The 15,622-nt window shown below is 47.4% G+C and overlaps 1 protein-coding gene across 5 annotated transcripts; it reads right to left on the bottom strand.

Moving 5' to 3' along the window:
* Positions 1 to 2,204: 2,204 nt before the first annotated feature.
* Positions 2,205 to 14,901, bottom strand: LOC120924042 (transcriptional regulator CRZ1-like). Of its 5 annotated transcripts, none has more exons than XM_040335061.1 (6): positions 14,701 to 14,901; positions 6,761 to 6,871; positions 5,964 to 6,131; positions 5,761 to 5,884; positions 4,587 to 5,414; positions 2,205 to 4,385 (listed from the first exon to the last, which is right to left on the bottom strand). In XM_040335061.1, the coding sequence occupies exons 2-6, from the start codon at positions 6,836 to 6,838 to the stop codon at positions 2,800 to 2,802; spliced, it is 2,784 nt and encodes a 927-aa protein (XP_040190995.1). In that variant the 5' UTR covers positions 6,839 to 6,871; positions 14,701 to 14,901; the 3' UTR covers positions 2,205 to 2,799. The 5 variants fall into 5 exon arrangements, with proteins under 5 accessions (XP_040190995.1, XP_040190994.1, XP_040190993.1 ...); XM_040335060.1 differs by having other exon boundaries at positions 2,205 to 4,988; positions 5,088 to 5,414; positions 14,701 to 14,900; XM_040335059.1 differs by having other exon boundaries at positions 2,205 to 5,136; positions 5,236 to 5,414; positions 14,701 to 14,899.
* Between the last annotated feature and the right edge of the window lie 721 nt (positions 14,902 to 15,622).

The following is a 15,622-nucleotide window of genomic DNA, read 5'->3' as shown; positions in this document are numbered from 1 at the left end:
CTCCATCTATCCCCTGATCCCATCCCCGCTACATTCATCCCCTGATCCCATCCCCGCTACATTCATCCCCCTATCCCATCTCGACTCTATCCATCCCCGATCCCATCCCGACTCCATCTATCCCCTGATCCCATCCCCGCTACATTCATCCCCTGATCCCATCCCCGCTACATTCATCCCCCTATCCCATCCCCGCTACATTCATCCCCCTATCCCATCTCGACTCTATCCATCCCGACTCCATCTATCCCCTGATCCCATCCCCGCTACATTCATCCCCCTATCCCATCTCGACTCTATCCATCCCCGATCCCATCCCGACTCCATCTATCCCCTGATCCCATCCCCGCTACATTCATCCCCTGATCCCATCCCCGCTACATTCATCCCCCTATCCCATCTCGACTCTATCCATCCCCGATCCCATCCCGACTCCATCTATCCCCTGATCCCATCCCCGCTACATTCATCCCCTGATCCCATCCCCGCTACATTCATCCCCCTATCCCATCCCCGCTACATTCATCCCCCTATCCCATCTCGACTCTATCCATCCCCGATCCCATCCCTACTCCATCTATCCCCTGATCCTATCCCCGCTACATTCATCCCCTGATCCCATCCCCGCTACATTCATCCCCCTATCCCATCTCGAATCTATCCATCCCCGATCCCATCCCGACTCCATCTATCCCCTGATCCCATCCCCGCTACATTCATCCCCTGATCCCATCCCCGCTACATTCATCCCCCTATCCCATCCCCGCTACATTTATCCCCCTATCCCATCCCCGCTACATTCATCCCCTGATCCCATCTCGACTCTATCCATCCCCGATCCCATCCCGACTCCATCTATCCCCTGATCCCATCCCCGCTACATTCATCCCCCTATCCCATCTCAACTCTATCCATCCCCGATCCCATCCCCGCTACATTCATCCCCTGATCCCATCCCCGCTACATTCATCCCCCTATCCCATCCCAGGTCCATCCATCCCCCTGATCCCATGTCCATCCATCCCCCTGATCCCATCCCAGGTCCATCCATTCCGGCTTTATCTATCCCCCGATCTTATCTTACCTCCATCCATCCCCCGATCCCATCCCGATCCCATTTCCGCTCCATCCACCGCCCTGATCCCATCCTAACTCTATCCATTCCCCTAATTTCATCCCGGCTCCATCCATCCCCCTGATCCCATCCCAACTCTATCCATTCCCCCATTGCATCCCGGCTCCATGCTTCCCTCGATCCCATCCGTTCACCTGATCCCATCCCAGCTCCATCCACCACCCCAATCCCATTCCAGCTCTATCCACCACCCTGATCCCATCCTAACTCTATCCATTCCCCTAATTTCATCCTGGCCCCATCCATCCCCCTGATCCCATCCCGGCTCCATCAACCACCCTTATCCCATCCCAACTCTATCCATTCCCCCCCATCGCATCCTGGCTCCAGCCTTCCCTCGATCCCATCCCGGCTCCATCCATCCCCCTGATCCCATCCCAACTCTATCCATTCCCCCCATCGCATCATGGCTCCAGCCTTCCCTGGATCCCATCCCAGTTCCATCCTTCCCCCTGTTCCCATCCCGGCTCCATCCTTCCCTAATAGTTGTCCTGTGGACAGATTCTCCCCCCTGAGCTGTGCAGCTCCTCCAAAGTTACCATGGGACCTCTTGGCTGCTTCTCTGATGAACGCTCTCCTTGCCCGGCCCGGTCAGTTTAGGTGGACGGCCATGTCTTGGTAGGTTTGCGGTTGTGCCATACTCTTTCCATTTTCCGATGATGGATTGAACAGAAGCTCCGTGAGATCTTCAAAGCTTGGGAGATTTTTTTATAACCCAACGCTGCTTTATACTTCTCCACAACTTTATCCCTGACCTGTCTGGTCACTGATTAGGTGACTTCTGGAGGCGATTGGTTCCTCTAGATTTATCAGAGTAAAGGGGGCTGAATACAAATACCCCTCCCCCCACACTTTTCACATATTTATTTGTATCATATTCCTTCCAATTCACAATTATGTGTCACATAAAATCCAAATAAATACATTCATTTTTGGGTGTAACCTGAGAAAATGGGGGGACATTTCAGGGCCCTTGGCTGGTGTTGACATGGAACCTGAAATCAGCGGAGTCCCCTTTAGAGACAATGGAAGGACCCCCCCCCTCACAGTGATTGGCTCGTACGGAATATTCAGTTTTATATCTTTAATAACTCTTATAAATTCCAGAAATAAATAGAGAAGAGTGGAAAAAGATCAAGTCCATCCAGACTTACAGGAAACACGGCTCCGTACAATCAGCAGAGTCATACACTCGGCTCCACCGGACATTGTGGAGGAAGGCGGAGGAGCCGGGTGACGGTAGATGCCCCGACTGGGGCGGGTGGGAGGCGCCCCGACTGAGGACTGGGGCAGGTGGGAGGCGCCCCGACTGAGGACTGGGGCGAGTAGGAGGCGCCCCGACTGAGGACTGGGGCGGATGGGAGGCGCCCCGACTGAGGACTGGGGCGGATGGGAGGCGCCCCGACTGAGGACTGGGGCGGATGGGAGGCGCTCCGACTGAGGACTGGGGCGGATGGGAGGCGCTCCGACTGAGGACTGGGGCGGGTGGGCGGCGCCCCGACTGAGGACTGGAGCGGGTGGGAGGCTCCCCGACTGAGGACTGGAGCGGGTGGGAGGCTCCCCGACTGAGGACTGGAGCGGGTGGGAGGCTCCCCGACTGAGGACTGGGGCGGGTGGGAGGCGCCCCGACTGAGGACTGAGGCACCCCCACCAATTCCGGCTTCTCAGAAGAAAGGAAACTGCCTCCTTCCTCGGTGAGTTCTTTGGTGAGCTACAAGACTGGAACTTTTCATGAAGGACTTCCCGCAGTCTGGACAGCAGAAGGGCTTCTCTCCGCCGTGGATCCTCTGGTGGGTGACCAGGTTGGAGCTCTTGATGAAGGATTTCCCGCACAGCGAACACACGAATGGTTTCTCTCCCGTGTGGGTCCTTTGGTGAGTCACCAGGATGGACTTCTGATTGAAGCTCTTGCCGCAGTCGGTACAGGAAAAGGGCTTCTCGCCGGTGTGGATGCGCTGGTGGCGGATGAGGTGCGGGTTACTAGAGAAATACTTACCGCATTCGAAGCAGAAGAAGCGCGGCGTGTCTCTGGCAGGGAACCGCGGCTGCCTTGAAAAGCGTCTCTCTCGTTCGTAGTGGGATAAAGACTTCCCACTGCTGGCCCCCCTCCCAGGCACCGCCACATTCGGGCTCCCGCCAAAAGTCCTCCACCAATCAGGATAAGGGACCGGTCTATCCGCCACACAAGATCTCTGATTGGTCTGAGAAGGCATCCTATTGGAGAGGTTTTCCCCACGCTTAGTGCAGGTTACAATCATGGAGTTGTGGAGGGGATCAGATCCCACATCCCAGCCGTTGTACCCCAGAATTCCAGTATCAGCGTACAGCTGGTCGGTGGGTACGTACGCCGGGAGCTCCGGCTCTTCATACATATCTATAGGGAAGAAAATGTCGGGGAAATCTCCTCCCACACATGATGCAGGCTCCACCCTATTACGAGAAGAAAGATAGGCTGTGCTGTTTGTAAGGAAGTTCGTTCCACTCCTGGGAAGATCGGCTTCCTCACAAGAGGGGGGTTCTTCTTTAATATGAGAAGATGGAAATGAATGTGAATGGATGTCCACGGGGTTTGCGCCCTCACATGAACGGGGCTCCTCCTTAATTTTAGTACACAGACCCTGCGGAGTGTCTCTATGGGTATAAATGTCATTATTTGGGGGGGTCCCTTCTATGGACAGACAGGGCTCCTTCTTCATCGGGGTAGATGTGTTTTGTGTCAGATCTCCTCCATACGAGGCTGGACCTTCCTGACTATGGTGGATGGAGGGAAGGTTGGTGAAATGATCCTCCTCCTTCATCGGGGTAGATGGGTTTTGTGTCAGATCTCCTCCATACGAGGCTGGACCTTCCTGACTATGGTGGATGGAGGGAAGGTTGGTGAAATGATCCTCCTTCTTCATCGGGGTAGATGGGTTTTGTGTCAGATCTCCTCCATACGAGGCTGGACCTTCCTGACTATGGTGGATGGAGGGAAGGTTGGTGAAATGACCCTCCTTCTTCATTGGGGTAGATGTGTTTTGTGTCAGATCTCCTCCATACGAGGTTGGACCTTCCTGACTATGGTGGGTGGAGGGAAGGTTGGTGAAATGATCCTCCTTCTTCATCGGGGTAGATGGGTTTTGTGTCAGATCTCCTCCATACGAGGCTGGACCTTCCTGACTATGGTGGGTGGAGGGAAGATCGGTGAAATGATCCCCCTCCTTGGTCGGGGAAGCTATATATTGTGTGTGATCTCCATACGAGGTTGGACCTTCATGACTATGGTGGGTGGAGGGAAGGTTGGTTTGATTCTCTCCCTCCTTCTCTGGGGAAGTTATATATTGTGTCTGATCTTCTGAACCTATATGACTATGAGATGTATGCTGGGGGGTAGGACAGTCCATGAAATGATCCTCCTCCTTCACCGGGGAAGTTATATATTGTGTCCGTTCTCCTCCATACAAGGTTGGACCTTCATGACTATGGTGGGTGGAGGGAAGGTTGGCGAGATTCTCTCCCTCCTTCATCGGGGAAGCTTTATATTGTGTGTGATCTCCATACGAGGTTGGACCTTCCCGACAATGGTGGGTGGTGGGAAGGTTGGTGAGATTCTCTCCCTCCTTCATCGGGGTAGATGTATATTGTGTGTAATCTCCATACGAGGTTGGACCTTCCCGTCTATGGTGGGTGGAGGGAAGGTTGGCGAGATTCTCTCCCTCCTTCATCGGGGAAGCTATATATTGTGTCTGATCTCCTCCATACGAGGTTGGACCTTCATGACTATGGTGGGTGGTGGGAAGGTTGGTGAGATTCTCTCCCTCCTTCATCGGGGAAGCTATATATTGTGTCTGATCTCCTCCATACGAGGTTGGACCTTCATGACTATGGTGGGTGGTGGGAAGGTTGGTGAGATTCTCTCCCTCCTTCATCGGGGAAGCTATATATTGTGTGTGATCTCCATACGAGGTTGGACCTTCCCGACAATGGTGGGTGGAGGGAAGGTTGGTGAGATTCTCTCCCTCCTTGATCGGGGAAGCTATATATTGTGTGTGATCTCCATACGAGGTTGGACCTTCCCGACTATGGTGGGTGGAGGGAAGGTTGGTGAGATTCTCTCCCTCCTTCACGTGGGTCACACAGTTCATGGGTCTATCCTTCCCCTCCTGTCTCTGGCAAATCTTCTGCTTCCCACATTCCAGGCCACGACTCCCCCGATGGCTTTCCATACATTTCTTCTCTTTATTTATGGAAAGACAAGGATGGAATCCTCCAGAAGAGACATCTTCAGCCAGCGGCTCCTCTAGAGAGAACGAGAAACGTTTTGTCAGAACAGAAAAGAAAAACAATATTGAGCATTTCTAAGAACGGTCCAGTCATTATTCCATCAATCACTTCTGACCAATCAGAACCCCCCCCCCCCCAGAGTCTGGTGAAATCCTGAACTTCGGGTCTGAGAATCTGAGGTTATAAAGCCAAAGTTATGGATTCTGGAAGAGAATTCCTTCAAACACTGGTGACTGACTAATCAATACGTCCATACCAGAGACAGAGGGCTCCTGATAGGAGACACCCTACAGGTCAGGACGTTCCTCGGGGGGTAAATTCACCAACTCTACAAGATATAATAACTGTAAAACACATCTTACCCGGATCCGGGAGGGTGTGGTGATCCTCCATCATGACGTCCTTGTAGAGATCCTTGTGTCCTTCTAAATACTCCCACTCCTCCATGGAGAAATAGACAGTGACATCCTGACACCTTATAGGAACCTGACACACACAATGATACAGTCACCATCCAGACACACCCCTTGTCTGTTACTGGATAATGTCCCAGAATCCTCCTCACCTCTCCTGTCAGCAGATGGACCATCATGGTGGTCAGTTCCAGGATCTTCTGCTCACTGTCGCTCTCAGGAGTCATGGAGGGAATTGGAAGCTCTGTGATGAGGCTCCGGGTTCTGCTCCGACCTCCCGAAACTTGGTCCTCACCGGACTTCTTCACCACAACATAATCCTACAGATCAGAAAGAGAAAGTCATGTGACCTCCCAGAATCCTCCTCACCTCTCCGGTCAGGTCTGTGTATTATTAATAGAGATAAGAGTGATGTCATGTGACCTCCCAGAATCCTCCTCACCTCTCCGGTCAGGTCTGTATTACTAATAGAGATAAGAGTGATGTCATGTGACCTCCCAGAATCCTCCTCACCTCTCCGGTCAGGTCTGTATTATTAATAGAGATAAGAGTGATGTCATGTGACCTCCCAGAATCCTCCTCACCTCTCCGGTCAGGTCTGTGTGTTATTAATAGAGATAAGAGTGATGTCATGTTAGACTCCCAGAATCCTCCTCACCTCTCCGGTCAGGTCTGTATTATTAATAGAGATAAGAGTGATGTCATGTGACCTCCCAGAATCCTCCTCACCTCTCCGGTCAGGTCTGTGTGTTATTAATAGAGATAAGAGTGATGTCATGTTAGACTCCCAGAATCCTCCTCACCTCTCAGGTCAGGTCTGTGTATTATTAATAGAGATAAGAGTGATGTCATGTGACCTCCCAGAATCCTCCTCACCTCTCCGGTCAGGTCTGTGTATTATTAATAGAGATAAGAGTGATGTCATGTGACCTCCCAGAATCCTCCTCACCTCTCCGGTCAGCAGGTAGAGGATCTCCAGGGTGAGACTTATTATTTTGGTGGCCATCTTGTTTCTGTCCTTCTCCATCTTAGGTCGCGTTGGTACAATAATACATCACGTCTGAAAAGACAGAAACCATTCAGAGTCTCTCCATAGTGACACGGGGACATTATCCTGCTGGGAGGAGCCAGCAGAAGATGGGGACACTGTAGTCATAAAGGGGTGGACATGGTCATCAACAATACAATACAATACTCAGGTGGTGTCCCTGTCGGTGATCTGGTAGGAGGAGCTGGCCCCGCCCTGGAACAGAGAAGGGGTGGAGCCATGCAAATCCACTGGAAGGGCTAGTACCGGTGTAGGCTACTAATGCAGGGGCGGCTCTCCCTTAGAATACCTAGAAGGGCTCTCTATCTGGCGGGGGAGGGCTACCCCGATCCGGTTGGGGGGGGGGGGGGGGGGGATAGGGGACAGAAAGCCTATAGTGTATGTGGCCCAATCACTGAGAGTGGAGGTTACTCTGATTTATGGCACCCCGCTCACTGCGCCCTATATATATATATATATATACACACACACACACACCCCGCTCACTGCGCCCCTCCTGGGCTGGAACCGGAGGAATTTGTATTGGTCACTTTTCACTCTCCTGGACTTCCTTTTCTATTCATTATTTGTTCCTTTGTGTGTCCCTTTTAGTATGTTACGCGGTTTGTTGCTCTGGGTGATCAGCAGGGTGAAAGTTCTGGGGAGAGGTCGGCCGATATGGGTTTTTCTCTGGCCGATGGCCGAAAACGAGCTAACTTTACTGTTTTTTTTATTATTCATTAAAGTGTATTTATTCCCCAAAAATTGCGTTTGAAAGGCCGCTGCGCAAATACCGTGTGACATAAAATATTGCAGCAACCGCTATTTTATTCCCTAGGGTCTCTGCTATATATATATAATGTTTAGGGGTTCTACGTGATTTTCTAGCAGAAAATACAGGATTTTTACTTGTAAGTGTCAGAAAAAGATTTAGGCCCGGATTCACGTAGCACTTACACCGACGTATCTCGAGATACGCCGCGTAAGTCTATCTATGTGCCGTCGTATCTGTGCGCCGTCGTATCTGTGCGCCTGACTCTGAAAGCAAGATACGCCTGTAAATAGGCTTCATCCGACCGACGTAACTTTCCTACACCGGCGTATCGTGGGCGCAGATTTTCGCTGCCCGCAAGGGGCGCTCCCATTGATTTACGATTCAAATGAGGGAGATACGTCGATCCACGAACGTAGTTGCGCCTGGCGCATTAATATACGCCGTTTATGTAAGTTGTACGTCCGGCGTAAAGTTATTCCCCATATAGGAGGCGCAACTCATGCTAAGGTATGGACCAGGGAACAGCCGTCGTATTTTACGTTGGACGTGAATAGGGCTGGGCGTAGGTTACGTTCACGTCGTAGGCAGTGATCCGGCGTATCTTAGGCGTTCGCTCCGACGCGATTCTGAGCATGCGCACTGAGATATGTCCACGGGACGGCGCATGCGCGGTTCGTTATTCGTATCTTGATGGCGCTCGGCCCATCATTTACATGGGGTCACGCCTCATTAGCATAGCTCACGCCCACTTCCACTTATGACGAGTTACGCCGAGGGAACCCAGCGCAGATTTGGGAGGAAGTGCTTTGTGAATTCGGTGCTCGCCGCTCTGCGCTACGTCGGCATATATATGCCCCAATGTACGTGAATCCGGGCCTTAGTCTTTAACCCCTTCAGACCCGGACTATTATGCAGCTGAAGGACCAGGGGCCCCTTTTTGCGATTCGGCGCTGCGTCGCTTTAACTGACAATTGCGCGGTCGTGCGACGTGGCTCCCAAACAAAATTGGCGTCCTTTTTCTCCCCGCAAATAGAGATTTCTTTTGGTGGTATTTGATCACCTCTGCGGTTTTTATTTTTTGCGCTATAAACAAAAATAGAGCGACAATTTAAAAAAAAAATTCAATATTTTTTACTTTTTTCTATAATAAATATCCCCCAAAAACATATAAAAAACATTTTCCCTCGGTTTATTCCGATACGCATTCTTCTACCTATTATTGGGGGGGGGGAAAAATCGCAATAAGCGTTTATCAGTCGGTTTGCACAAAGTTTTTAGCGTTTACAAAATAGGGGATAGTTTTATGGCATTTTTATTAATATTTTTTTTTTTTACTACTAATGGCGGCGATCAGCGATTTTTTTTTCGTGACTGCGACATTACGGCGGACACTTCGGACACTTTTTTGGGACCATTGTGATTTTCACAGAGAAAAGTGCTATAAAAATGCCCTGATTATTGGCAGTGAAGGGGTTAAGGGGGCGCTAAAGGGTTAAGTGTGTCCTAGGGATTGATTCTTACTGTAGGGGGGCGTGGCTGTAGGTGTGATGTCACTGATCGCCGTTCCCTATATCAGACGATCAATAACAGCGCCACAATGAAGAACGGGGGAAGGTTTGTTTACACTCGCCTCTCCCTGTTCTTCAGCTCCGGTGACCGATCGCGGGACACCTTCGGACATCAGGGCGCGGTCATGGAGCTTGGGATCGGGTCCGAGCGGGCGCGGTCATGGAGCTTGGGACCGGGTCCGAGCGGGCGCGGTCATGGAGCTTGGGATCGGGTCCGAGCGGGCGCGGTCATGGAGCTTGGGACCGGGTTCGAGCGGGCGCGGTCATGGAGCTTGGGACCGGGTCCGAGCGGGCGCGGTCATGCAGCTTGGGAACGAGTCGCGAGCGGGCGCGGTCATGGAGCTTCGGACCGGGTCCGAGCGGGCGCGGTCATGGAGCTTGGGACCGGGTCCGAGCGGGCGCGGTCATGGAGCTTGGGACCGGGTCCGAGCGGGCGCGGTCATGGAGCTTGGGACCGGGTCCGAGCGGGCGCGGTCATGGAGCTTGGGACCGGGTCCGAGCGGGCGCGGTCATGGAGCTTGGGACCGGGTCCGAGCGGGCGCGGTCATGGAGCTTGGGACCGGGTCCGAGCGGGCGCGGTCATGGAGCTTGGGACCGGGTCCGAGCGGGCGCGGTCATGGAGCTTGGGACCGGGTCCGAGCGGGCGCGGTCATGGAGCTTGGGACTGGGTCCGAGCGGGCGCGGTCATGGAGCTTGGGACCGGGTCCGAGCGGGCGCGGTCATGGAGCTTGGGACCGGGTCCGAGCGGGCGCGGTCATGGAGCTTGGGACTGGGTCGCGAGTGGCTGGGCTCTTAAAGGCAACGTACAGGTACGTGGATGTACCCAGCCGCGCTCCTTCTGCCGACGTATATCGGCGTTAGGTGGTCCTTAAATGGTTGAACTTCTTCTACACACGGAGTTCAGTGATCGGTCCTGGGAGGGGGAGGGTAGGACCGCCTCCTCTCTCATGGGGCCTCACCTAGTACTTGGGGGGGTCTGGAGCCCAACTCTCCGGGGGATCTATATATATATATACTGTATATAACACTGACATAGACCGTGTCCCCGTACAAGACTGATATATATATACTGTATATAACACTGACATAGACCGTGTCCCCGTACAAGACTGATATATATATACTGTATATAACACTGACATAGACCGTGTCCTCGTACAAGACTGATATATATATATATACTGTATATAACACTGACATAGACCGTGTCCTCGTACAAGACTGATATATATATATACTGTATATAACACTGACATAGACCGTGTCCTCGTACAAGACTGATATATATATATACTGTATATAACACTGACATAGACCGTGTCCTCGTACAAGACTGATATATATATATATATACTGTATATAACACTGACATAGGCCGTGTCCTCGTACAAGACTGATATATATATATATACTGTATATAACACTGACATAGACCGTGTCCCCGTACAAGACTGATATATATATATACTGTATATAACACTGACATAGACCGTGTCCCCGTACAAGACTGATATATATATATATACTGTATATAACACTGACATAGGCCGTGTCCTCGTACAAGACTGATATATATATATATACTGTATATAACACTGACATAGACCGTGTCCTCGTACAAGACTGATATATATATATATATATACTGTATATAACACTGACATAGGCCGTGTCCTCGTACAAGACTGATATATATATATATACTGTATATAACACTGACATAGACCGTGTCCTCGTACAAGACTGATATATATATATATACTGTATATAACACTGACATAGACCGTGTCCCCGTACAAGACTGATATATATATATACTGTATATAACACTGACATAGACCGTGTCCCCGTACAAGACTGATATATATATATATACTGTATATAACACTGACATAGACCGTGTCCTCGTACAAGACTGATATATATATATATACTGTATATAACACTGACATAGACCGTGTCCCCGTACAAGACTGATATATATATATATATACTGTATATAACACTGACATAGACCGTGTCCCCGTACAAGACTGATATATATATATACTGTATATAACACTGACATAGACCGTGTCCCCGTACAAGACTGATATATATATATACTGTATATAACACTGACATAGACCGTGTCCCCGTACAAGACTGATATATATATATATACTGTATATAACACTGACATAGACCGTGTCCCCGTACAAGACTGATATATATATATATACTGTATATAACACTGACATAGACCGTGTCCCCGTACAAGACTGATATATATATATACTGTATATAACACTGACATAGACCGTGTCCTCGTACAAGACTGATATATATATATATATACTGTATATAACACTGACATAGACCGTGTCCTCGTACAAGACTGATATATATATATATACTGTATATAACACTGACATAGACCGTGTCCTCGTACAAGACTGATATATATATATATACTGTATATAACACTGACATAGGCCGTGTCCTCGTACAAGACTGATATATATATATATATACTGTATATAACACTGACATAGGCCGTGTCCCCGTACAAGACTGATATATATATATATATATACTGTATATAACACTGACATAGACCGTGTCCTCGTACAAGACTGATATATATATATATACTGTATATAACACTGACATAGGCCGTGTCCTCGTACAAGACTGATATATATATATATATACTGTATATAACACTGACATAGACCGTGTCCTCGTACAAGACTGATATATATATATATACTGTATATAACACTGACATAGACCGTGTCCTCGTACAAGACTGATATATATATATATACTGTATATAACACTGACATAGGCCGTGTCCTCGTACAAGACTGATATATATATATATATACTGTATATAACACTGACATAGGCCGTGTCCTCGTACAAGACTGATATATATATATATACTGTATATAACACTGACATAGGCCGTGTCCCCGTACAAGACTGATATATATATATATACTGTATATAACACTGACATAGGCCGTGTCCCCGTACAAGACTGATATATATATATATATACTGTATATAACACTGACATAGACCGTGTCCCCGTACAAGACTGATATATATATATACTGTATATAACACTGACATAGACCGTGTCCTCGTACAAGACTGATATATATATATATACTGTATATAACACTGACATAGACCGTGTCCTCGTACAAGACTGATATATATATATATATACTGTATATAACACTGACATAGGCCGTGTCCCCGTACAAGACTGATATATATATATATACTGTATATAACACTGACATAGACCGTGTCCCCGTACAAGACTGATATATATATATATACTGTATATAACACTGACATAGACCGTGTCCTCGTACAAGACTGATATATATATATATACTGTATATAACACTGACATAGACCGTGTCCTCGTACAAGACTGATATATATATATACTGTATATAACACTGACATAGACCGTGTCCTCGTACAAGACTGATATATATATATACTGTATATAACACTGACATAGACCGTGTCCCCGTACAAGACTGATATATATATATATATACTGTATATAACACTGACATAGACCGTGTCCCCGTACAAGACTGATATATATATATACTGTATATAACACTGACATAGACCGTGTCCTCGTACAAGACTGATATATATATATACTGTATATAACACTGACATAGACCGTGTCCTCGTACAAGACTGATATATATATATATATATATATACTGTATATAACACTGACATAGACCGTGTCCCCGTACAAGACTGATATATATATATACTGTATATAACACTGACATAGACCGTGTCCCCGTACAAGACTGATATATATATATATACTGTATATAACACTGACATAGACCGTGTCCTCGTACAAGACTGATATATATATATATATATATATACTGTATATAACACTGACATAGACCGTGTCCCCGTACAAGACTGATATATATATATACTGTATATAACACTGACATAGACCGTGTCCCCGTACAAGACTGATATATATATATATACTGTATATAACACTGACATAGACCGTGTCCCCGTACAAGACTGATATATATATATATACTGTATATAACACTGACATAGACCGTGTCCCCGTACAAGACTGATATATATATATATACTGTATATAACACTGACATAGACCGTGTCCTCGTACAAGACTGATATATATATATATATATACTGTATATAACACTGACATAGGCCGTGTCCCCGTACAAGACTGATATATATATATATACTGTATATAACACTGACATAGACCGTGTCCCCGTACAAGACTGATATATATATATATATATATATACTGTATATAACACTGACATAGGCCGTGTCCTCGTACAAGACTGATATATATATATATATATATACTGTATATAACACTGACATAGACCGTGTCCCCGTACAAGACTGATATATATATATATACTGTATATAACACTGACATAGGCCGTGTCCTCGTACAAGACTGATATATATATATACTGTATATAACACTGACATAGGCCGTGTCCCCGTACAAGACTGATATATATATATATACTGTATATAACACTGACATAGACCGTGTCCTCGTACAAGACTGATATATATATATACTGTATATAACACTGACATAGGCCGTGTCCCCGTACAAGACTGATATATATATATACTGTATATAACACTGACATAGACCGTGTCCTCGTACAAGACTGATATATATATATATACTGTATATAACACTGACATAGACCGTGTCCTCGTACAAGACTGATATATATATATATACTGTATATAACACTGACATAGACCGTGTCCCCGTACAAGACTGATATATATATATATACTGTATATAACACTGACATAGACCGTGTCCTCGTACAAGACTGATATATATATATATACTGTATATAACACTGACATAGACCGTGTCCTCGTACAAGACTGATATATATATATATACTGTATATAACACTGACATAGACCGTGTCCTCGTACAAGACTGATATATATATATATATACTGTATATAACACTGACATAGGCCGTGTCCTCGTACAAGACTGATATATATATATACTGTATATAACACTGACATAGGCCGTGTCCCCGTACAAGACTGATATATATATATATACTGTATATAACACTGACATAGGCCGTGTCCTCGTACAAGACTGATATATATATATATATACTGTATATAACACTGACATAGGCCGTGTCCCCGTACAAGACTGATATATATATATACTGTATATAACACTGACATAGGCCGTGTCCTCGTACAAGACTGATATATATATATACTGTATATAACACTGACATAGGCCGTGTCCTCGTACAAGACTGATATATATATATATATACTGTATATAACACTGACATAGGCCGTGTCCCCGTACAAGACTGATATATATATATATATACTGTATATAACACTGACATAGGCCGTGTCCCCGCACTCTCTCACACACACACGGTGACAACATCCCTTCCTCTTACCAGTCCCAGTTCAGTCTCCACAACGGAAGTCTCTTCTCCCGTCATCCTCTGACCTCTGTGGATGCGATGTGTCTCCTTTTCCAGTCTATCTATGTAATGGGTGGCCGCCATTTTGCCGGAGACCAAAACTCACTGCGGGTCTATGTAGAGACGAGCTGCTGTGTCGGAGACATATTTGTGAGGGAAATCACACTAGGAGGCGCGGCCGTGGGCGGACACAAAACAGAGATATATGTTGGAGCTATAACTCTTCTACCATAGAGGAGTGAGTGTGAGGAGGAAGGGAAGGACTTCTATAATGTTCTGTCATGGGGAAGGGACACTTCCATTCTCCTCCTCAGTGGAGGGGGACAGGACCATACCAATAATATTCTAAGAAAGGGAACAGAGCTACCTGTGGAGGAGTGCGGGGTGTACCAAGATGTCCGCTCTCCCCCTTCTCACTGTATCCTTACTATGGAGGAGTGCGGGGTGTACCAAGATGTCCGCTCTCCCCCTTCTCACTGTATCCTTACTATGGAGGAGTGCGGGGTGTACCAAGATGTCCGCTCTCCCCCTTCTCACTGTATCCTTACTATGGAGGAGTGCGGGGTGTACCAAGATGTCCGCTCTCCCCTTCTCACTGTATCCTTACTATGGAGGAGTGCGGGGTGTACCAAGATGTCCGCTCTCCCCCTTCTCACTGTATCCTTACTATGGAGGAGTGCGGGGTGTACCAAGATGTCCGCTCTCCCCCTTCTCAGAGTATCCTTACTATGGAGGAGTGCGGGGTGTACCAAGATGTCCGCTCTCCCCCTTCTCACTGTATCCTTACTATGGAGGAGTGCGGGGTGTACCAAGTGAGAAGGGGGAGAGAGTACATCTTGGTACACCCCGCACTCCTCCATAGTAAGGATACAGTGAGAAGGGGAGAGCGGACATC

The sequence above is a fragment of the Rana temporaria genome, unplaced genomic scaffold (genome assembly GCF_905171775.1).
Source record: "Rana temporaria unplaced genomic scaffold, aRanTem1.1, whole genome shotgun sequence".
NCBI classification, from domain to species: domain Eukaryota; kingdom Metazoa; phylum Chordata; class Amphibia; order Anura; family Ranidae; genus Rana; species Rana temporaria.
This window is presented reverse-complemented; position numbering and strand designations above follow the sequence as displayed.